Source organism: Brugia malayi, assembly GCF_000002995.4.
Source record: "Brugia malayi strain FR3 genome assembly, contig: Bm_v4_Chr4_scaffold_001, whole genome shotgun sequence".
Lineage (NCBI taxonomy): Eukaryota > Metazoa > Nematoda > Chromadorea > Rhabditida > Onchocercidae > Brugia > Brugia malayi.
In genome coordinates this window covers 1483753-1508546 of record NW_025062478.1, presented here as the reverse complement: position 1 = coordinate 1508546, position 24794 = coordinate 1483753, and the positions used below count along the sequence as shown (strand labels likewise).

General features: G+C 27.3%; 7 protein-coding genes across 7 annotated transcripts; 1 reads left to right on the top strand and 6 right to left on the bottom strand.

The window, feature by feature from the left end:
• Nucleotides 1–1306: 1306 nt before the first annotated feature.
• On the bottom strand, nucleotides 1307–11419 carry Bma-cand-1 (conserved hypothetical protein,hypothetical protein; the record flags this gene model as incomplete). The annotated part of the gene is made up of 27 exons (XM_043081297.1): nucleotides 1307–1363; nucleotides 1480–1566; nucleotides 1788–1889; nucleotides 2126–2233; nucleotides 2342–2420; nucleotides 2551–2693; nucleotides 3015–3221; nucleotides 3360–3542; nucleotides 3868–4045; nucleotides 4440–4696; nucleotides 4825–4994; nucleotides 5301–5454; nucleotides 5654–5833; nucleotides 6096–6167; nucleotides 6440–6658; nucleotides 6881–7025; nucleotides 7111–7220; nucleotides 7469–7585; nucleotides 7727–7897; nucleotides 8143–8243; nucleotides 8879–9032; nucleotides 9181–9339; nucleotides 9446–9598; nucleotides 9692–9795; nucleotides 9956–10127; nucleotides 10624–10728; nucleotides 11285–11419. The coding sequence occupies 27 exons, from the start codon at nucleotides 11417–11419 to the stop codon at nucleotides 1307–1309; spliced, it is 3822 nt and encodes a 1273-aa protein (XP_042937231.1).
• A 4203-nt stretch (nucleotides 11420–15622) lies between these two features.
• Nucleotides 15623–16535, bottom strand: Bm9062 (Uncharacterized protein; the record flags this gene model as incomplete). Its single annotated transcript, XM_043081296.1, has 2 exons — nucleotides 15623–15693; nucleotides 16367–16535. 2 exons carry the CDS (start codon nucleotides 16533–16535, stop codon nucleotides 15623–15625), a joined length of 240 nt encoding a protein of 79 aa, XP_042937230.1.
• Nucleotides 16536–18295: 1760 nt separating this feature from the next.
• On the bottom strand, nucleotides 18296–20733 carry Bma-natb-1 (Uncharacterized protein; the record flags this gene model as incomplete). Its single annotated transcript, XM_043081295.1, has 6 exons — nucleotides 18296–18390; nucleotides 18723–18859; nucleotides 19355–19484; nucleotides 19821–19911; nucleotides 20226–20250; nucleotides 20681–20733. The coding sequence occupies 6 exons, from the start codon at nucleotides 20731–20733 to the stop codon at nucleotides 18296–18298; spliced, it is 531 nt and encodes a 176-aa protein (XP_042937229.1).
• Nucleotides 20734–21426: 693 nt separating this feature from the next.
• Bm18190 (Uncharacterized protein) lies at nucleotides 21427–21889 on the bottom strand (the record flags this gene model as incomplete). Its single annotated transcript, XM_001893508.2, has 2 exons — nucleotides 21427–21575; nucleotides 21775–21889. The coding sequence occupies 2 exons, from the start codon at nucleotides 21887–21889 to the stop codon at nucleotides 21427–21429; spliced, it is 264 nt and encodes an 87-aa protein (XP_001893543.1).
• A 508-nt stretch (nucleotides 21890–22397) lies between these two features.
• Bm14804 (Uncharacterized protein) lies at nucleotides 22398–22864 on the bottom strand (the record flags this gene model as incomplete). Its single annotated transcript, XM_001893507.2, has 2 exons — nucleotides 22398–22561; nucleotides 22708–22864. 2 exons carry the CDS (start codon nucleotides 22862–22864, stop codon nucleotides 22398–22400), a joined length of 321 nt encoding a protein of 106 aa, XP_001893542.2.
• Nucleotides 22865–23409: 545 nt separating this feature from the next.
• On the bottom strand, nucleotides 23410–23979 carry Bm9061 (Uncharacterized protein; the record flags this gene model as incomplete). Its single annotated transcript, XM_043081294.1, has 2 exons — nucleotides 23410–23471; nucleotides 23886–23979. 2 exons carry the CDS (start codon nucleotides 23977–23979, stop codon nucleotides 23410–23412), a joined length of 156 nt encoding a protein of 51 aa, XP_042937228.1.
• Nucleotides 23980–24073: 94 nt separating this feature from the next.
• On the top strand, nucleotides 24074–24181 carry Bm13392 (Uncharacterized protein; the record flags this gene model as incomplete). The annotated part of the gene is made up of 1 exon (XM_043081293.1): nucleotides 24074–24181. One exon carries the CDS (start codon nucleotides 24074–24076, stop codon nucleotides 24179–24181), a length of 108 nt encoding a protein of 35 aa, XP_042937227.1.
• Nucleotides 24182–24794: the final 613 nt, after the last annotated feature.

Genomic DNA, 24794 nt, shown 5'->3' with positions numbered 1-24794 from the left:
CCATGGGAAAAAATGGATAAAAACAGGAATTAGAAAATATAATGCTACTGGCAAAAAACCAATCATACACCATCGAGTCATTATTCTAAATGTAAAATAAAATATACTGATGAGCACTGTATGTTTTATGCTCTCTTTCAGTCTGGATTATATTATAATACAAAAAATGCTGTCGAAAAAAAAAAAAAAAAAGGAGAAACTTCCAACATTTTAAAAAAGAAATAAATGTATATCATACTGTTACTTTAACAATTATCCATCGCTGAAAGCTAAGCAGAAAATTAAGAAATAAGTAACATAAGACAAGCCTAGATATGAAAAAGTAGTTAGTTTTAGCAATAGAATGCTTTAACTGCAAAATTGATGAATAGTAAGCAGATTAACATCAGTTTGAAATTTTTTGCATTATTACACTTTGGTATATAAACAATTTGTGAAATTTTCGCTCTTTTTAAACGACGTCTGAAACCAACCCCAAACTAAAAAAGAGGTCAAAGATTAGATGGCACAATAATGATATAACCTATAAAAAGTGAAAGAAAAAATAACATGAATGGTAACTGTAATGGAAATGCTGTCACGTCTACCACCATTACTACTACTATTGCTCTATAAAGGCAAATATTATAGTATTATCATTATGAAAGCAATTAGTAATGAACAAAATTAATGACAACAGAGAGATAAGAATTATGTGAAAAACATTTCTTGTCCATATATATTGTTAGCAAAGAGAAATAATCTTTATTTAATCAATAAAATGATTTCGTGAAATAACCATGGAAAAAGATTTAACAAAGAAAAAAAAAAAAAGAAAACAGAACAAACAAAATAAGACAAACTGTAATGTATTAAATCAATAATTATTATTTTAAGAGGAATTCTCATCCGTTAGTAACCTCACGAATATTATTAAAACTATGGAACAATACATGTAGTAAACACAAAAAAACTTAGACATGAGATTATATCTAAATATATTACTTCAACTAAATCAGAGCATTAAGAAAATAGAACCTTAAAAAAATTTTAAAATACAATTAAAACTTTTAGAAACTTTGTTCTTTTTTTTGCAAATATTTCTGATGGTAAACTTAAACGATCAATATAATCGAACAGAATTAAAAGGCAAAGAATATTCCAAAGTGTACCACAAAAATTTCCTAATTCACAAATAATGGTCGCAATTTTATTTTACAGGAAAGCATATAAATACAAAAAAAAAAAAAATACAAGAAAAAAAAAAGATTTGTTTTTTCCCGTATCACTAATTCATGAAAAGCACTTTGCTATAAAGCGAACTTCATTAAATACCTTTGAATTCAGAAGTATACAAGCGATGAACTGCATCGCGCTCCACTAGCTGTAAAAAATAAATAGTAAAAATTTAAACAAAAAAAAAACCATTTACTATATTTACTGTAATAAATTAAAACTATGCAATCTTAAAAGCACGATTGTAGTAAAAATGCTGGTTACCTGATAAACAGCATTTATCTCACTTGAACTACGAATTATAGAAAGAAGATCAGCGAACTGTTGCTGTCTATCTGCTTCAGGAATACGCTAAAATGTACAATGAATGGTAAAAATCTTTGGCTATTAATAAAAAAACAAAATCAATTACATGAATAAAATCCTATGCATTCATGATGAAATCCTCAAGGTTTCAATTAAAAGTGTTAACAAAGTTTAAGTATCTGATTAGGGAAGACTTAACGTTCAAATGCGAGATTTAACGTTGAAATAAAAATGACATATATCAATCTAAAATGTCATACACTTACTTGCAAAGCAACAACAACTCTAAGTGCTGCTCTTCGAAGCTCATCTTGTTTATCATTTTCTTGCTTCACTGCATTTGCTTTAGCTCTGGCTTGTATTTGAGTCTAAATGATCGACATATACATAATGAGCTTGCTTTGAGTAATGAAATAACTTACGTTAGCCATAAGAACGAAAGTTAATTGATTTACTGTGTAATTACCTTCGTAATACCATCTATGTGCTAAGCACTTTTTCCACATGATATAAAAATAAATATATATATAAACTTATGTGATAACTCACACAAAGAAGAACTCATTAATATGAACATCAAGAATATATGTAATATAAAATATACTTTCAACGGTTCACAAAGACTGTCGAGTCGCTGAAGTACTTGCGAAGGACATAAGGAAGCTAAACGTGCAAGCATTAAATAGGTCAACAATTTGATATCGTGTTGATCCTAAAAACTTGTAAAAACTACAAGACATTAATTAATAATAGTCATAAAATTGTTTATTTTCAAGGAACATTAATCTGATTTGTTTAAAATATCACAAAAATTACTTACTTTTAGTCCGTCTTCCATATGTGTAATAAATTCAAAAATATCCAACCGTTCCAAGCATGTTTCTAGTAATGTATACATACTGAAACCATACAGAATTAAAGAAAACATTGAAAACTAAATCATCAGATTTTATGTATTCCATAATCAACAAAAAATATTAGCTTGATCAATTTTACAATTTCATTAATTTTGGTTGCAATGAAACTAACCATTCAAAAGCCGCCTTCCGTAGGTCAAGTCCATCATCAACAGTATGTTTAAACGGACCCATTTCAACTTCCCTAACCAATTCCTTCTTAACCACTGTTTCATTGTATAGTAGCGGCAGAAAGACAGGCAGCAAATCTCTAATCTTTAATAAACTAAATAAAGGAAGAAAAAAAATGTTAGCCGTTGAAAGAAATGAAATTTGAATCCTTTAACAAGGATAACAAACCTTCTAAAAATAGGAGTATTCAATGATGAAAAATAATAAAATATCATATACTCCGAAAAAATCTTACAATATGAAACGATATAGATCATTAATTAATGTTATCGATGGTCTTGCAGCTTGACATAACTTAATTTTGTAACTTTTAAGATAACCGGAAAACTTCACAAGTTTTCTGTATCACATATTTTCAGCTGTTCTATTAGAAAAGCCAAATTATAAAAATGATTAAGAACTGACCAGTTTGGGTTTGTTATGAGCAGCTGAATTGAAAGCTATTAATGCCACTCGACGTACATTAAGATCCTGATCCGTAATAGTCTGCAGGAAATGCGTCATTAATGATTGCAGCAGATCATCAATAGCTGTCCATTGTTCAACAATTAAAAATTTCACTGCTGTGACTGCTGTTGCACGCATAAATGGATTCGGTGATACTACACATTTCTGAAAAATAAAGAGAGAAACGGACCTATATTGATAACATCAGATTTCACCAATTTCATTGCGTACATTCAAAATGAATGGGATCAAGACCAACAAAAAATAGAATCAGCAGAAAATCGAATTCACTAAAAGACGGACCTTTAGTCGTTGCAACAATTGTTCGGGATGAACAAGACACAATTTGCCAAGACATTCGGCGACAACATTCCGCGTGCCTTCTTCTATAGCTGTTGCATGGGTGATTAAAACGGGCCAAATTTGTTCAATCCTTGGGCGGAAAATCTCTATAGCCCGAGAATCACCACTTTCCGAACCAATTACCTAAAGAAAAGTTGTGAAATAAAACAATTAAAATATAGAACAGAAATTAGAAAGAATTCAGTTTTTTGACAAGTGGAAAGATAATCTTACGCGAATAAAAACAGAAAAAAAAATCAAACATAGGTCAATCACAATAAATAGGATATTATCAATGCTTAACTTGCAAACAGAAAGCTATACATGTCTTGATACTGCAAGACAATCCACAATCCTTTAATAACTAATAGCAATAAATTTTCTGTTGTTAATTTTCTATAGTTTTAAGCTTTTCAGTTAAAGCAGATAAACAAATAACAGTGAAAAAAAAATATAAAAATAACTGCACTTCTTTCAAAGCATGCAATAGAAGATATTGACGCTTTGGTTGCGAGTTGATTTGTTCGAGCAAAAATGGAAGATACTTTTCGAGATTTCCTAAGGCAAGCCTTCCTAATGCATAAGATGCAGCTGTTTTCATCTCTTCTGATGTTGTATTGAAAGCATTCACTAAAAGTTCTTCCGGCCTAAAATTCCTATAGTTGAATAGTTGAAAGGAATTTGCATTTAAATCATTTGATTACCACCAAAATACATATGCTTTTCAAAAATGAAAATAAGCGTTAACATTTAAAATTTTTGTCAAAATGTTGAAAAAAATACATAAATGCTACACGCTTTATGACAAGACAAACTTTTTACTATACCATATAGCATACTTAACCAAGTAATTTCTGATGTAATAAACTTTCTTATCTGCAAAAGAAAAGTGCATATAATCAATCCTACGTGAGGAAACTCAACTTATATTTTTTCGAATTACTATATATGTTAGATTCAAGGAAAAAACATAGAAATAAAACTTGCTTTAGATTTGCACGAAAATTGAAAATTTTCAGAATAAAAAGACGAAAAATATACTTTGGTGAAAATTTATCGAATGTTCGTGGACAAGTGCAGCCTAATTCACCGATTGCAAGCAAAGAAAACAATCGTACACCATCTGCTGTATCGTTCGACATTATTTGCTCTGATAATTTTTTTGCTAAGTTACAACAACGATTCTGTTGACCGGATGCTGAAGCAACAACAGCAGTACATGCCGAAATGGAGCGATAGGCTTGGCGATGAAGCGAAATGTTATCATAAACTGGAGCAGTTAGCTGATCCAGCAATTCCTGAAAAATCATCTCCTGTTCAACAACCAATTAAAATAAGTTTAAATCATGCAGATACGGAGTTTGGAAATTTCCTAACTTCAACTCTAATTAAAATTACTAAAAAAAAATTAAAATAATTAAAATACCTCGAAAGATGGTTTCTGGGGTATTTCTGCCTGGACCACCGCTAGAATGAAGTTCAATGAAGCTGTTAGGGTAGCACCCTGGAGCAGGGAACTTTGAAGAAGATTCACATAAGCCACAAATATCTCTGGTAAACTACAGGATATAATTAATGGTTGAGCAAGTACTAGGTCTGAAAATATTTTCTGATGTATTAAATTCAGACAACTGAAGAGTGAATTTAAAATACATCAAGATTTTCTAAAAATTCGTCCCATGATAGGCGATTAAGATAATTACTTATAATTACATTATATATTACATTATAGAGTAATATAAACTGTGATACATGACAAGTTTCCTTTAAAAAAATCAAAAACTTTTCCTAAGAAATCAAAACATCAGAAAATTTTTTCTTTGCGAGCATAGTAAAGAGTAGGTCCATTTTGTAGGCCACCTATATCTAAAAGGAATAGTTTTCATGAAAATTAGTACTTACGACTAAGATAAGTAAGAGTAAGCTGGCTAATTTGTAAATCCAATTCAGAGATCAAAGCAGGTGTTTCTTGTATTACTCTCATCATTTCACTACCATCCAAGCTACCATACTTGTAGTTCGTCACCAAAGAATCCAGCAAATTTAAGGTCGAAATCTATAAATCACGCTAGCTCTAATAATTTCATAGGAACTCTCTATCGTTATTAGCAATATGCAAAATAACTAAAAGTAGTTCAAGACAGTAAATTTGTAATAAAGATCGAAAAATGCGTTAAACCTTCTATACTACTTTAGATGTAATATTTTGCTGCATCTAAGCTATACAGCTTCACTGACAAATGAAGATAAATTACCTTCAAAGTCCTGTGATTCTTCCGCAAATATTCGGCTAGCAATAACAAAACATCCGACAAAATAGAATGCAATGAAATTGAAAGAGGACTGTTCACAATTACTGTGAGTGCCTTCACTGTGACAAGACGTGTCATTTCATTCCGCAAACGATCCAAAAATATTGGCAAACAAGTTGGAAGCTTAACAAAAAAAAACTCTTGAAGAATAAACTTGAGCACAAAATACCAATCCAACTCAATCAATTAAATGAACAAAAATATCAATCCAATAGTTACTTTGAAAATATTAAGATGGATTAATCATAAATCACCGAAAAATATTGTTATCTAGAAATATTTCGTAAAAAATTTTAGGATAATCACCATTTAAAATGAACATAGTGGTATTTACTAACAAAAGCATTATCTAACTTGAAAACTTCAAAATTCATACACTTCGTACCTTTTCTTTCAAAAAATCACCGAAAGTTGCAACCAGAAGACCAGCCGCTGTTATTGCTTTTTCTTTTACTTCCTGGAAAATATAAATAAATAATAAAGATAACGATGGGAAAACAAAATATCAATCCAACAGTTACTTTGAAAATATCCAAACGGATTAATTATGAATTAATGCAAATTAAAGACTGAACACATATATATATTTAGCAAAGAGTTTCAATAATGCTGTTCAATACTTAGATCTTTAATTACGTTATCATTTGAACCTCGAATTAATTACTGTGAACTTTAACTCATAATGCATTTTATACAAATATATATATATATATATATGAATTTTCAAACCTGGTCTATATCAGTAGCCTTCAATTTGCCAATGATTGCTTCATAAATACTATCCACATATGGGGAATAATCAAAATTGCCTCGTTCAGATGCCACTGGACGTAAGACACGAATCAGTGATGTTGTAACAGTCAATGCTTCTGCTGATACTTTGTAAAATTGTTCACTAACAGCACGCACAATAAGTGGCACTAACACATCCATATATGCATGTAATTTCTAAAAAACAAAATTATAAACAAAAAGAAAAACATAAAAACAAAGAAAAGTAAACGAACTTTTTTTTTTAATATTTAAAATATCACACTTTAAATTTACATTCGCTAAATCTGTTTTTCCCTTAATTTTTCAAATGTCTAAACAAATAGAAAACTGCTAACATAAGACAACACACTAATTTAGGATTATCAGAAAATTAAAGACAAAGTATTTCTATGTTACCTCTGGTGAATGAGTACAAAGTGCTCCTGATAGGAAGGTGAGCGTATCAATTTTCATATTTGTATTCAAGGAACGATCATTCATTGCATTTGACACTCCAGCCGTTAGATGAAGTATTTCATCACCAAGCGCACCAGGATATGCTCTTAGAAAATGCAATAAATAGTAAATATTTAAGATATCGAATGAAAATACCAAAAAATGATCAAGTAAATAAATAATGAACAAACCGTAACAGATGCGTAAGTAAAACGAAGCAATACTGTTTAGTCTTGAGTGCCTTCGTATTGAGCAACCGACTAACTGCTTTAACAAGTAAAGGAATCTGTGAATCTAAAGCCTAAAATAAGGAATTAACAAGATGTACTATGTCCTGCAAACGAACCATTACTTCGAATGTACTCATACTACTAAACGATTCATAAGATGGAGAGTTAGAGGTATAATAGAAGTATAACAAATTGTTAGGTAAAAAAAATCAGATATTAGCCTATATTTTCTTTGAATAGTTTTCTTTTGCATTCATATACTTGAATGATTTAGTGGTACTTAAATACTTTTTAGTTAAATTATAAGAAAAGTAGAAACCTGCAATGTCTCTAGTTGCTCCATACTTACAGCATTTCGCAGCAGTACACCACCTTTAACAGTAATAGTTTCTGCGTCACCACATGCATTTTTCTCTACATCGCCATTTTTCTCAGGCTAAAATGAAATTGAAATAATGTATACCAGACTATCAGATGATTCTGTACCGAAGTGCGCTCAATTTTTAAATGATCTGAGCTAATCTTATTATAAAATTTGTGTTTTTTAAATAAATTTTATGCGTTCGAGAAAACTTACGACACAAATGGCTGAAAAGTTTGGTATCAGATTGCGAATCTGCGACAGCAATGCCGTATAAGCATGCATTATATCCCACTTCACATTATCCTCGCGTTCTTTGAATCGACTAATCAAGAGAGGACCAAAAGAAGTTAAATATTTTACAATTTCGTCACGACGCGATAAAATCTATAACGATTTCATTTATAACTATGTGAAAATAATTTGTCTGGAAAAACCCAATTAAGTATAATTTAGTTATACTGAAAAGTGACTCCACTACAACTATACAATTCATTACCACAACAATCCAATTATTTAGTTTCGCAGGTTACGAACAGAAATAGTTCTTTTTGTTATGTTCCAATTGTGCATGCAGCAAAATAAACATTCCATTCTAATTTATAAAAAGAAATAACCATTCATGAACATACAAGAGCTTCAATGCATTTAGCGGATGCTCGGCGTACTTTCCAGCTCATATCATCGTCATCTGAGTATTCGTTTCCTTCGTCATCATCGTCGTCGGTATCCCCTATTTTAGTAGTTTTAGTGATAATTGTGATTAATTAATCAATATCAAAATTCATTTTCTATTTTAAAAAATAAGTGATGCAGTTTCATGTAAGCAAATATCATATGCTACAAAGAAAAAATCTTCCTTGCAAATGTCAGTAAACAAATATTACACTTTCAAAACGCAAAAATGAAGCTTATGACGAAATATGGGCTCACAGTATATCACCTGCTCATTGAAAAGTCAGCAAACAATCGCTTAAAAAACTTAAAATACCAACTATTGAACTGCTCTAATGCATATATCGATAAACTGTTAACTAATTACTAAAATTTACTTGTTTCTTCTAATTACTTAACCTAATTACTAAAATATCGGTAAATCAAATCGTCTGATTGTCATTTCTATAACAGCACCATGTTCCTTGGTGCAATAAAGCTGCAGAAAAATATATTTAATTATGATCCAATTAAATATATTTAATAATCATTGCCATATCTAAACTGAAGTGAACTACTCACGGTGGAATTTGTGAGAGCATATAGATAAGAATATTTGTCTGATGAATTAATAGGAAAGGCAATTTTTTCTTTTCACCGCTTAGTAACTTCAAATAGGTCTGAAATTTCAAAATTTAGGTCAACAAAAACTACCATCAGTGTCTATCTGTGAAATGCTATCCATCTCCTCGTCATCATCGTAAGTATAATTAGGATCATGTTTGACATAATTAACTACTACCTCCACAATATGTGGAATGAATGGCGTTATTTCGCGAGGGCAACGGTAAACAAAAGTTTCGAATGCCTATAAAAAATAGAAAATCTGTAAAATTTTTCGCTCTGTAGTTGTGAAAGAAACTGCACATTTAGAGAGATAAAAGTAGAAAAAAAGAAACGTGTAATTAGATAATAAATATATTAAACGATTCAATGTATCAAACAAAAATATTCACTTGGATACATGATTCACGTAATTCGTCATCCTCAGTTGCCACAGTATAATCCACGAGTACTGGTACTAGTCTTGACATATGTTTTACGAAACGGCGACTGGTTGTTTTACAAATACTCTGACATGTTTGTACCATTGTACGAAACTGCATAACTGATGCCTAAAAATTAAGGTAATATTCTGCTCACGTAAACCAATCGATATGGTGTTTTCGCCAGAATGAAATCTTTGTACTAAATAATAAAAAGTAACAAATGAATAAATACTCCAGGTGATGTAAGATACTGCACAATAATATCCATCGTTTCTCCATAAAGAGCATCATCTGAAAGGGCCAGTAAATTTGATAACGTTATAATGGATCGTTTCCGAAGAGCTTGGCGGTCCGAGGATAGCTGTCGAAGTAAAGCTTCTTGTAGCTGAAATATTTTACAGGAATTATATTCCGCAAAATTTCTTAATTCCTACTTTCCAGCAAATAGTAACTCATTCAATAAGTTATAACAATAAACCTCTCTCAAATATGGTGAAAATAATGATCCATAACGGGATAGAATATCAGATATAATATCGATTATTTCAAGTTTCACAGAGATATCGACTCGTTCCGTATCCGCTGTAATGTAATCATTTTAGCAAAACAAAAACGACCTTTTTTTTGGGTTGGCAGAAGAGTAATTAGTGCAAATGAATTCAAAATAAAAGTTTGTCCGAAATAATATAATAATCCGATTAATACATGAAAACTAATAGAATTAAAACTGAAAATGATTTACATAATGCATCTTTAAGTGGTGGCACCAACAACTTAATTACTGCCACTGTTAAAGGAGAACTTGCAGCAGGTAATTCAGCAACTGCGGTCTTTAATGCAATGGAGGAAACATCTCGCAACTTCTCATCACCATTAATCATTGTTTCACAAAGATGTGAAAAAATTGCTTGAGCCTGAAACGGAAACCTATGAAACGAAAAAGAAGACGAAAAAATTATCAAACGAAAGATACCTAACTAACTAGTTCTGTCTTTCTTAACCACCTATAACTCAAACAAAACTAATTTTTCAACACTTTTAATATTACAGCTGAAAAACTAGTTGAAAGAAAGTAAAACTCACTCACTTTCTTTAAAACAGTAATGTACGAATCAAACAAAAAAAAAAAAAAAAATGAATGTTTTATGAAAAAATTCGATTCCTTAGTTTAGTAACAGCAATTTTTAAGATCGTTAATGGTAACGACAATAAACGCATCAAAGCACAATCTTGAAGCATGTTAGAAAGTCGCGTTAATTTATCGGAGATAATATAAAAGTTTAGCTGCTGTTAGAAGATTCAAATTGAACATTATTGTAATGTCATATGATATGCCATTATTATAGTGGAATAACGGACAACAAAATCTACATAATGCGACAGCTGCGCAAACACGAAAAAATACTTCACCTGTGTATCTTTCACTTTATGTACAAGTGGCCCCAAACATTTCACTGCCAAATTTTGCACTTCACCATTTTTATCCTCCAATAGCTTCACAACCATATTAACCACCTGAAAACATCTTCTGAGGGTGCATAAAAAGTAGTAATTTTTAATACAAATTTTTTTTTTCTAATTTTTTCTCAATGATTAAAAACTTAAAAAGTTAACATGAATACTTTTTATACAAATCAGTACTGGCAATTAATATCATTCATTTGTACTAAAAACAATGAAAGCTGAAATGAATTCTTTGTTATTTAATCATAAACTAACCATTTCTTTGCACATATTACATATGTTTTTTACATGATTAATGGAAAATGATTTCAGTACCAGATTTTATATTTGATTCTGATGCAGAATGAAAAGTTTTTGCAGAACAGAAATCAATCGTACATTTTTACATGTAACATGTTATATTTGACTAATAGAAGAAATGATCCTGATGTTGCGAAGTTTCATGTTAAATTTTCAAAAAACAAGGAAAATGTTGGCAATCATTTTCCTATGTTGGTCCAATTAATGGAGCAGTTTTAATACGGATGAGGTTGATATTACATTTCCTCATAATAAAAAACTGCTAAGTAATAGCAGGATGATGGAATTTTATATAAAAGTAGCGTACCCTTCGTTCAGATTCATCATCCAATTTAATGCTATCATTTTGCAATTCAACAATTAAATCATTTGTAGCCATAAAACGATAATCCTTATCTGTTGATGACATTTTTTCCAACAAACTTGCAATCTGAAACGGCATTTTGTCGCAACTCCGCCGTACGGTATTTCGTGTTAAACCCTGTAAAGTTGAAAATATAAGAGTCGTTAAACATTAAAAATTACTGCTTCATGGCATTAATAAACTGTATCAATTTTCGTGTAAGTTATAGAAATATAAATTAGTGAAACTTTCTGATTTTCAGTATCTTGTGTTTTCATTCAAAATCACTCATTAAAACAACTTAGATGTACCATTAAACCTTGATTCTTCATATTATGAATACTCTTCATATTACGAAATAACAGGTCTTCAGATACCGGACGTATGACTAACTCCTAAATATTATGAATGAACTTGGAGAGCTGAATTAAATTCTGAACATATTCAAGAAAATTTGCAAGTCCTACGGGAACACACATTCCATTTGGCGAAGTTCTTATCAAAAAAAAAACCATCATTAAAAGTTATCTAAATATTTCAAATCAAATAAGATTGCGAACGTAGAACCGAAAAACGAAAATTACAAAACCACCACATAGTTATTATAATAAAATTAAGTTCAAGACCACATGTAGGAAAACTACAAATTGCATCCGATTAATCATACAATCAGTATATTTCTTTTGTTCTGTTTTCACCTCTCATTTTGCTCTTATTTATTTTTTTAAAATTTATGATGAAATACATGAACAATAATTTTATAAAAATTAGTCTTCAATTATAAACTAATACTTTTTAATCTTCTTACGCAATCTTATCGCACAATTTCAACCAAAACAAAAATTTATATTTAGCAATTCACATTTACTAAGCAATATTAAACAACTATAATGACAAAAATATCCTTATCACTTGATTTTTTATTCAAAAAATTGAATAGTAAGACATCATCCGCCTAAACATATAACTACCTCACATATATATTGATTAACACTTAGACGTAAGTTAGTTCATTCGTAAATTAATGGTGAATATTGACAATTCAGGCTACTCATTGCATTTTATCCCTATTCCGTACACGCACCCACCTTCGCACTTCTACGTGAACACACGTCAAACCTCCCATGCCCTTTTGAACTGCGTCATAACAGTAGACGACGATGACGAAATTGTAGCACTTCAGATAGATTACTGTGAAAACAATACCATCCAAAGGCTTCTTTTGAATTTTTAAAATTTGAATAGTTGGAGGATCTTCAACTATTCAAAGTATTTGAAATAATATGCATACCTCAGCTATTAATAGCATACAATTGTTTAATACTGCTTAGTAAATGTGAATCGTATGTTAATGCTTAATATAAGTTTTTGTTTCGACTTAAATTGTACGATAAAATTTAATACAAAATTTATAAGAATGTAAAATTTAATGCAAAAAAAATACAAAAAATTTGATACAAAATTTGTAAGAATGTAAAATAGAATTATGTATTCCTTCAAAAATTTTATAATCCCAAATTAATTTAAAATTCATCATTACAACTAATAATAAATATATTTTTATAAAGTGTTTTTTTTTTTTTTAAATGATTTTTATAAATTAAATGACAAAACATTGCATCCATTAAATGTTTGATAAAATTTACTTATTAATAACAAACATTGAAAAAAAGAAAGATTTAAATGTAAAATTAATTAATAATAGCAAATAAAAAAATAAATATTATTTTTATTAAAAATATAGATTGCTTGTAAATTCAAATTGAACCAAACACTATTTAGAAATACTACAAAAACGAGTTTCATAAAATTTTAATTGCACAAATATATTATTTATTTAAAATTTTTGAATTACTAAATTTAAACAAACTTGCTAAATTAAAATCATTAAGAAGAACTTATCTCATTTCATTATTCTTTGTGTAAAGCCCAAAAAAAAAAAAAGCAAAAGGTCACATACAGTTAATGATAAGATGCAAAGGTCAATATTTAATTATTAATGAATAAGAAAATTTGCCATAAATTACATACAGCGATCAAAGAACATTTGAACATTTTGCAGTGTTTTTTTTCGTTATCAGTTCTTTATTATTTGACAATAAATATTTATCTTTTAACTGATAATTTTTGCATTCTTAAATTTCAAAAAAAAAAAAAAAAAGAAACAGAATTTAGGTTTTAATACAATATCTCTTCCCTAGAATTTAATTTTTGAAAGAAAAAGATAATTTAAATTTTGATACCACTCATAAATTTTAATTTAACCTAACTATTGAGTTAGGTTTAATCCAATTAATAAAAATTGATATTTCAGAGTCTTTAATTTTCAAGAAAAGAAGAAGATTGATTAATTAATATTTTTCATCTTACAAGTTTATCATATTTTAACAATTCAAAGTGATTAATGAAATGATCTCTACTCACAACAAATTTTCCACTAAAATGGCTAAAAAAAAATCAACTGATAATTTTCATTGTATTGATAATTTATCAATGATTGTACTTGGTGATATTATCATCACATTGCTAATCCAATTATTTCATTTACTCCTATTTTCTTTTTCAAGCACTTTTCTCGTCGTACATTAAATACAGGATATCAACTGATAATTATTATTGTATAATTATCACTCAACCAATAATTATCATATGAATATATCTCTGCATATGTATAAATATAATTATCATTCATTTCATAATTTTAAATTAGTTTAATGAGTTTAATTTAATCAATTATGATAATTAATTATCATTATCATATTATTTTTATTATCCATTTTTTCCGTTTTCCATTTTTAAAAGCATTTTGTCTTATACATTACTTATTAAGATATCTAAAGTATTATCATTGTTAAATTATCAACATATATGTATGTGATTCATGCATATATTTATGTATATTAATGATAAATGAATTAATGCACGAATGATTGATTCACACCTGTTATAAGAATAACTGTAATGATAATAATGATAAGGTGATAATAAATCAAGATAATAAAGTGCATTAATTTGATTTGTTTCATTTTCCAGACTAATGCATTGTTTAGAATTGAAAAGCAATGAAAATGTTACAAAATTAAATTAAAATATATATTAGTGATAAGATGAAATTAAAATTTAAGTTAAATATATTTTATTGCATTCTTTCTTTACTAATGAAAATGTCAAATATATTACAATGATGCTATTAATTCTTGCAGATTATCAAAAATTTCTCAAATATATTTAATATGAAAAAAGAAAAGAGAAAAAAATATAGAAAAATATAAAAAACAAATGAATATTTAATTTAAAAAAAAAAAAGAAGAAAAAAATTATTATAAATATGATCAGATAATTCTTATCAGTTGGCAGATAAGCAAAGAAACATTTTAAAAAAAAGGAAAAAAAAACTTCGTTTGTAAATTCTTATTACTAATAATAATGCCTTTTTTATTATTATTAATAATAATAATTAATAATTTTAAAAAAATACCAGTTATTGCTGCTGAAATCTAATTTTTATAAAAAAAAAAAAAACTGAATTTTCAAAAAAAGAAGAATAAGATAAGATAAAAACCATTTCCAATATAAGTGAAAATAAACAAAGAAAAAATAATAATAATTAACCATAATAATAACAATAATTAATAATAATAGGAAAAGTTAATTTGTGCAGATGGTAAATGAAAAAAGAAATTTAACACTTTTCATATTTATATTTATTTCTATCAGAAAAATTTGTTATCAGTTTATATTATATCAATTGTGCTGTTATCAGTTTGTATCAGTTGTGCTCTTATACTCTCTAATTTTTTTAACAAACAACAAATAATCAATGCAGCAAAGCAGTAAAGATAATATTATAATATTTTATCAATACAAAAGCAGAAAAAAAATTACCTAAAATGATAAGTTTATCAATGCAATGATAACTTTATAAAAAAAAAAAAAAAAAAAAAAAAAAAAACGAAAGGAAACAGAATAATAATGAAATATAGAAAAAAATGGCAGAAAAAAAATCCGTAATGGTTGTTAGATTAATTTAATTTAAGTCAATTAAAATTATTGCAAATTTTTTCTTTTCTAAATTCAAAAAAAAAAAAATTATAAGAAAATATAAACATTAATTCTAAATTAATGAAAGGAATATTTTATTTCTGGCTGAAGAATGTTTACTTTTTGCTTAAAAAAAAATATGCTTACTTAATAATAAGTGCTAGAAAAAAAAACATTTACAATTAAATTAAAAAAAAAATTTTCAAAATATCATTTCTATAAATATGAATTGATAATTTAAACAAAATTTCATCAACAAATTCACTTCTCGGGCGCAAGATGTTTGAATGGCGGAAGATAAATGAAGCGCGCAAATGACATATACAGTGATCCTGAAATTTGAAAAAAAAAAAAGTCGATAAAGATTAGTAAAGTAATAAATGTTTTTTATATATTTACATTTGCAAAATAAATTGGTTTACAGATAAAATAATAATAAACATTAATTATAAATTAATGATAAGCAGTTATCACCATTAGTAATATTATGATATTTTCTTTGTATTATTTGATGTAAATTATCAATAATATCATTACACGTCAAGTATGTTTATTTATCTTATCATTATTATAGAAAATTTTTTCACACATTTATAAATTGTTCCATTATATTTATCTCATACCATTACTTTCTCCAGTAATAATTATCAATTCAAATGCAAATGATCGATGCATTTAAACAAATCAGTCAGAATTAAAAGTGTAACTAATATAAAATCAGAAATCGATTAATGAATAAAAGAATTAAATAGTATAATAGCAAGAAAGTGATATAATAATTTAATGATATGATAATTATTTTAAGATGATAAATTTATTACGATATATTAGTTATGAAAAGCGATGAAACAAAACTGAAAACAAAAAAAGAAATAATACCATAAAATTTTTCTTTTTTTTTTAAAAAAAAAAACTATTACAAAAATTTGGAGATATAAAAGTTTTTATATAAATATTTGAAATTAAAAGTGTAAAATGTATAACTAACATATAATATAAACTAACCAATAGCAATAAGACGTAATGGTAACTTTTTATAAATGAAACCATTATTATAAATACCATTTCGTGTATGGTACCATATATAGGTAGCAACAAAAAGAAACAATCCGGTACCAACAAGACGACACGGTTGACAATCCGGAACGCTTGTATCAGACTTTTTCACATTCATATCAAAATTCTAAACATTGCCAAATTGATGTTATATGCAAATAAATAAAATGAAAATAATCAATAAAAAATACGAAAATAATAAAAAAAAAAAAAAAATGGAAAAATAAAATATTATCTATTTTTACACAAATGAATATAATAAAAAAAATTTCTATTTTTTACGCAAAAAAAAAGAAATTATTGGAAACGTTTAAAATAATTTTTAAAAAAAAATGAAAAAAAAAAAAGACATTTGAAATTAAATAGGAGAAATTTTTTAAAATTTAATCATTGATATTCAATTATATTTGAATATTATACTAAGATCAAAACGTTAAGGTATAATAAAATGTATTATACATTAATAAATTTATTAAATTCAATAAATTTACAATATTTTAAAAATATTTTACTAGCAGTGATATTCCAAATTGCAATTTTAGAATGCTTATTTCAAAAGGTTAATTAGCTTTTATATAACTAAAATTCTGTCACATTAGAATCACTGACTGCTTTGATGTTTAAATAGGCAGGTAATCCGGAATCTTCTGAAACATAATCTAAATAGGTCATCCGGAAATTTTTACCGGGAAATATAATCCAGGCATAAATAAAGATGAATAATGAAATGTGCAAAAAATGTCGCATATTTACATTCTAAATTTAAATAAAATCACTGAATAAATCAAACAGTCCTTAACATTTATATATTAGCTTATACTAATTTAATTTCATCTTTATCACAAAAAAAAAAAAAAAAAAAAAAAAAGAAAGAACTTATTTTATAGATTGAATAGTTGTAGTATAATTTAGGTTTGCTTTGAAAAAAACAATAATTTAGAATTTGCTCAAATAAAAAAAAATTTACTGCTTGAAATTATAAACGCATAAATTTATAGGTAAAATAAGATTAAATGTTTTTATGTAAAATAAAATGCATTGTAATAGAAGTAACAAGACTTGGCATATCAAATAATCGAGAAAAAAGGAGAAATAACATTTAAAAAAAAAGATCAAATCTATTTAGTTATTATCAAAAACAATCAAATAGTAAATAAACACATAAAAAAAAAGTTTTTTCCCAAAAAGATGAGATCAAATTTCTACCAATTAGAAGTTTCACAAAAGTAATGTTACAAGTCTAGAAGATTTGCTTTTGTTTATCTTTTTAACTTTTACCTAAAATGACAAGTTTTTGTTTTTTTTTTTTTATTAAAATGTAACGAATTAGAGATGAAAAATAAAATTGAAAGAAAAAAAAAAAACTGAGATCATTCTCATGCATTATGTATAAAATAAACATTGTACTGTTTTTCATAACATTTATTAATTAAATGTTAGTAATAAATAAATAAATAATTAATTAAATAGTCTAGGTTCAAAGTAAATGACTAATAGAAATAAGAGAAATATTAGGTAAAACAAAGTGAGAAAAAGGTAATACAATCCCAGGTTGCAATCTCATTTATCATTTCAAGTTTAATTGGAAATTATACGATCATTCAGTAAGAAGGATAATTTGATAATGATATCAGTAGCAAGATAGTGATCTGTTCTACTTTTCAATCAATTTCGCATATATTGAAAAAAAAAAAATAAAATAAACAAAATATGTGATAAAAACATTAGTGTTAGAAATAAAAATAAACATAAAAGCTAGTTGAATAATAAAAAAAGAAAAGAAAAAAAAAATACAAAAACAATTTTTCTTCGTAACATTCCATTATGGCACTTCGAATAAAGCTATCAAAAAAAAAAAGGTAAACAAAATAGTTAAAGCTAATCCTTAAGATCAATTTCATCACATGTAACAGGTTGCTTCACTGAAATCATTGATTTCTTCTCTGGATCTCTTGATAATGCCTTCCGCATATCTGAAACAGATAATATAAAAATAGTTTTGAAATCAATTCGTTAATAATATTTACTCAAAATGTCAATATAGTCAAGAAGTTTGTTATAAGGAAAAAATTCAGCAATAAACAAAAAGTTTTCATAATTGACTTAAACCCCTAAAGTGAGACACAATCCTAAAATGCTATTACATATTATTAAATAAGATATAAATTCAGTACTTTAATTTTCTACAAAATATAAAAAGAAAATTATACAGAATATATTTCTTAACTACTAAAACATTGCAATTTAGATGGAAAAAAAAAAAAGTTTCTGAAATAAAAAATTAAAAGAAAAAAAATCAACCAACCATAAGCATCTTCGTCATTTTCACCCGAATAATAATCAATAATGCGTCGATAGACCACATAACCAAGACTTTTATACATATTGATTGCTACAGCATTACTTACACGTACGAAGAGATCAACAAAATAACATTTCTTCCTAAAATTAAAAAAAAAAAAAAAATTGAAATAAAAAAAAATTTTTTAACACTATCAATTACGATCTAATTCATTTCTTTGTTGACTAAGAGGATCTGTCATTAAATTCTCTCCATTTTTGTCCATCTCTGTTAACCATTTTTATCCAAACTTAGATTAAAAGTATTGATTATTGCCAATGATAGATTATGGAAGCAAAATTTTTCATTAAAAAATCTTATTATACTTACCAGCAAGTATGAAATATTTGTATTTTAATATTCTCAATCATAAAATACATGAATTTTAAAAGAATTAACTTATAATAATAATGAATATATATTAACAGTTGGTGTTTTTAACATTATGCTTACGTCGAAAGTAATAATTAAATATTTTGTTGCAATGAATTTTTAAAATCATTAATCTGTGCCCTTTTTCATTCAATATTTATATTCAGCAATAAAATAAAATGAAAAAAAAAAAAAAAAAATAATAATATCAATGAAAAATGTACAATTCTGAGATTTCCTCAAGTGCATGCATCATTCGTGCAGCTAAATGCAATCGTCGATATGTTGGAGCAACAGTTACTGCTGTAACATGCCCATGCCAATATTCATTTTCACCTTCTGCTTTTCCCATAACTGCAAATAACTGATTTAGGAAAATATTCAAAGTGCACTGCCCACATATTATTTTACAATTATTAAAAAATTTTATAAAAACAATGAAATTATTAATGAAGCAAATTGAATGAGAAAAAACATACACAAATTTGCCTTTAAGGTCAAGTTTAATAAAACAAAATGTGATTTGACAAATTTCTAGTTACTTTCGTAATCATTCATGCTAATATATATCCCATATATTATGATATTATAGGTTTTTCATACGTTTAATTCTTTTACAAGAAAAAAATCTAAATTATAGGCTTTTTCATTTTTTTTTTTTTAATAAATTAATTATTACATAAAACTTACCGTAGCCCATAATTTCACCATTTGGATGTTCGCAAACTTGAAAATATTCACCATGATTGATCAAATATTGTAAATAAAAAGTAAAACCGTACTGAAAGAAAGATCACTGAAATTTAATTCTCTGAAATAATAATAGAAAATTTTTGTGTTGTCTGAATGAGTAATAGATTTAAACATCCAAGTGGAGTTCAACGATATAGTTGAAGATTTAAATTATATCTGTGCATTCAAAATTTTAGTAATCACATATTCTCACTAATTTTTGTGCATACCATATAATATTTACAAAGATGAATGCATTTAAATTTTAATATAAAATAATTAATAATTGATATATATAAAATAATTTATATATACATAAAAAAATCCATAAAAGCTAAAACAAAAGAAAAAAAAAAAACATACCGTTTCTGTCAACGGATCCAAATTTCTAAAAAGAAAAGAATATTTCAAATATCTTGAGAATTTCTTTGTCTAAGCAAATCTCATAAACACGAATGAAAATTTCCCACAAGAATAAATCTCTAATAATTTTACAATTTACACACAAAATTAATCTTATATGTATATATTAGATTGTCTCTCCTATTCAAATCATTTGTTCTAAACATGCATAGAATGATGTTTCACGAATTAAGTAAAAAGTAGAATTAAAAAGTAACGCTCCCATCTCTAACAGATTAATATTATTACTTAATTGCTCAAACAACTTATTCCTAAAACATTTAACTCAGCAAGTTAATCGATAACGGATTTGAATCATCAAATGGCTCAAATGACCATTTGATGGATGTCATCAACAAACTAAAATATAAAATTTGAAAATTTATTTGTCTTTTTGTGTGTGTTTGAAAACTTACGTATTATTGAATCGAAACAGGTCGAAAACATCAAACGGCCGAATGGTCGTCATATCTTCCTCCTTAAAAATGAAAAAAAAAAAACATTGTAAAGTGTGAATCATATTTTCCCCAGTTTTGTATCAGAATTTCTTTTACAACATCCATGCTATTCACAAATTAGAAATTTTAATGAATACAAAGAAATAAGTCTAAGCATCCCACTACAAGTAAACCTTCTCCTATAAAATTCAATTAAATAAATTGCCATTAGCGATATCACCAATTTAGAGGTTCAATGAAGCACAGTATTGCAAATGGTAAATCATATTGAACTTTTTTTGCTTTTTATGACCAACTTTTCATTACAATTCAGATAAAAAATCAGTGTAAGCATAACTACTTTGATGAAAATATTTTGAAATACTTTTTCGAAGATATATTTTGCAAAGTTAACAATGTTACACAACAAAATGAGCAAAGTTATGATTATTTCATCAATTAAAACAGACGGCGTTATTACATGCATTTAACAGTAACCGAAAACTCATAAAAACCTGCTCATGAGCCTACTTGTTTATTGACAGTGTTATGGAACAAATAAGAATTTAATGAATGCATTAATTACTAAACCAATAAGCCACTAATAACAATGTTATCGTTGCTGCAGCAATCTAAGTAAGATCATAGGCTGAACATGTACAATAATATTCTAATAATCCGTAATAAATCTAGGCATAAAAATGATCAAAAATCATCCGGAATGTTTAGAAATCATCAGGCTTATATTCTCGATACGGTATGCCAAAGTTTCGAAGTGGTGGAACGTATTTTTTCAAATACAACATCCATCTCCAATCCACCGCCTCACCATCTGGTAGTTTTCTCGCATCCAGACAGTATCGATTGTAAAGAACTACAATAAGCAGATTCATGAAGCTAAATTTCAAACGTTCAAATATAACGCGAAAAAATTAAAATGAAGAACATATATTGGCAAATTAAAAGAATATGAAAGCATTATGGGATTTTTTTTTCAATGATCACAAATTTTATGTTAAATGGAGCAATCCAATCTATTCATTGTATTGAGCCAGAATTAATAGGAAGCTTACCAAAAACTACTGATAGAATACCCACACCGCAACAAAAGCTTATGATCGGTGTTCTCGTGTTTTCTGCTTTGTACTGATTCGGATATTTTTTTAGGAACCATTCTGTTTGCTTCATTTGAATCTCAAAAAAATTCTGTATTTCCAATTTAACATCAAGTACTTTCTTCAAAAAATAATTTATTGACTAAACTAGTTATACATCACAAAGAACAATTAGTATTCGAATTGAATATGGCAAAATTAAAGGAAAAAAAAAGAATATATGAATCACACAATCCTCAAAATAACTTTCTGAGAAAAATGTGAAATCTCACTTGAGACTACCCATTTAAACAACAAACAAAAATTTATTCTTATCAAATAAACAAGAGAAGAAAACTGTAAAAGCCAAAGAACAATAGTAAAATCATATACAGTTAGTAAATAAAATACAGCTGCGTTATTCCATCTATAAATCAAAAGATAGGTTATAGGTTAAGTGTCAGAGTGAAGTAATCAACTAACTAACTAATTGAAGCACTTTGCAGTAAAAACTGAAATACCTTAAAGCTCATAAATAACTGAAATTTTTATTACAATATCTCCATTTGGAAATTTCAATCAAATACGAAAAAGAAAATTAATTACGATCTCTTCTCTGGAAAATTCTCTATTTTTTCCTTGCGACAAATACCAATTGATGGGTAAACAGATAATTTCTGCTTTAACCATATCACATGCCTCAAATCGTGTCGATATTCTGGGTTTACTGCAGTGAACTGATAAGTATAATACGCCACATGGTATGCTGAAATGTAAATTAAAATTAAGAGCTATAATTTTTAGTCAGACAATATTTGTGACGTATTCAAAGCTTCATAATTTCGATAGTAAAAAACAAATTCGCTGAAGAATTAATCAATCATGAAATCAAACAATATTATTATTATTAACCAATTGCACAAGCTGCTATAGCTCTCAAACAAAATGGTCCACCAATTTTTATTGCTTCAAATTGCTGAAACCATCGCCGCGAACGAATATTATTGGGATATGGTTGCCAATATCCATAGTAATCCTCAACGTCAGAGTTTTTATTAGAAGCCGACATCTGAGAATATTTCGCCGATTCCTGAAATAAAGGTATTGCAGCCTACTTTTAGGTAGTAAAAGAAAAAGTGGTCGTTCGAAATTTCGATTAAAATTTCAAAATTATAAAACAAACATGTAAAAATGTTTGCAAAGTTCAGAGCATCACGTTAAATGTTGTACAGTAGCATTTTCTACTGCAAGTAACATTTCTACTAGACCAATGTTAAAGTACAATTTTCACTGATCTCTATAATTTATTTGTAAGAATGATGAACTGACAGCTTACTTCATTAGGAACTAAAACGTCCTAATTTTTATCATCTCAGTTAAAAATTAGAACAAAAGATGTTCTAATTTATTATTTCAGTTGCAAAAGAAACAAGTATCTCAATAAATAAAATAACGGAAGTTTTTACAACATTTAAAATTATACAGAACAGCAGACAAAACAAGGTATTAGCAACCATACATACATTGAAATTCAATGGTACTACTGAACATACATGATATTGTATTTCGGAAGCAAGTATAGCTTACCGTAGACAGTTATTTAGTAATTACTTATTATTCGCTAATCGGTTTCGCTCCAGTCCTTCTGGATTTGTAATATTTGATACTGCCCAAAACTGAAAAAATGATTTACATTGCAGATGATTCATTCGTGTTAATTTAGCTTTCAAATCTTACGCTAAATTCCTTCAGCAAACCTGTAAAACTAAAATCCGCAACAAATAATCGAGTTTTAAACTGTATTTTCAAATTTCAATCAAATTATTCTTATAACTACATATGAGGCTAAGAAATGGCATAAACTGTTGATTTTAGAGAGTTAAATATCATGTAAAAATTTCAATTTCCAACTGTAAGTTTTGTAATAATTCATAAAGTTTGAAAAAAATACTACAAAACAATTACTTTTAACATTGTATTTTTCCATCTTCAAATTCTCACTAACATCTCAAATTTATCAGTAAAATTTAAAGAAGCTATGCACTCAATCCAATTTTCAAAAACTAATCAATTCTAAGAAAGAAACCTACGTGTAGCAATGTATAACGTGATGAAACCAATATTCTTGTAACGTGGCCACGTGTTATACAAACGTGATTGTAGACGTTCACTTAATTTAAGCATCGATCATTAATTGATAGTAAACGAAAAAAAGAACCAATGAAACAACTATCTCGATGATGCCAACAATTACCGAATGAGATGAGAAAAAGTTTCAATGGTTTATTGCTACAGTGACAATGGTTCCTGCCGGACTTACCTTTCTGGTTTAGTCATTTCCTGTTGTGTTCCGGTTTGTCTTGGATGCTTCCGATTTAGGTTTTGAAATATTTCCTTTTTAACTTCGAAATTTTCGATGAGCTTCTAAATATTAACATCTGTAGCTGTTGTTTTCGCCAACGGTCATCCCTTATTAAGTCTATTATTAGTGTAAACCGGAAATTGATTGATTTCGGAAATGTAAAAATATAATATAGGATTCTATTGTCACTCCAGACATAAAATTATATCACTCATATATTGACATTTATGATTATATCAAGCGTGAGAAAAAAAAAAAAAAAACCTAAAACTATTATATAGTAAGCTTTGATGGATCTACTGAAAGCTAGCATATATCCTGATTTCATATTCTGAATGTTCTTTGAAAATGCAACTTGCCTAACTGGTAGATGAGTCACAAAAAAAAAAAGGAGATTGATTCGACAACTTGCCTAATTGGTAGATGAGTCACAAAAAAAAAAGGAGATTGATTCGAATAAGGGAATGATAGTTAATAGAAGAATGGATAGATGTATCTGTTAATTGAATTGAATTTATTTCACTTCAGATAAAATTTCTTAATTCCTATTCAGAATTACCTTTAATTTCTATCTAATCTTTATTTCATTTGTATAACTTGTTTTTGTCTTTTCTAAGCAGAGTTTTGGCTTCAATTC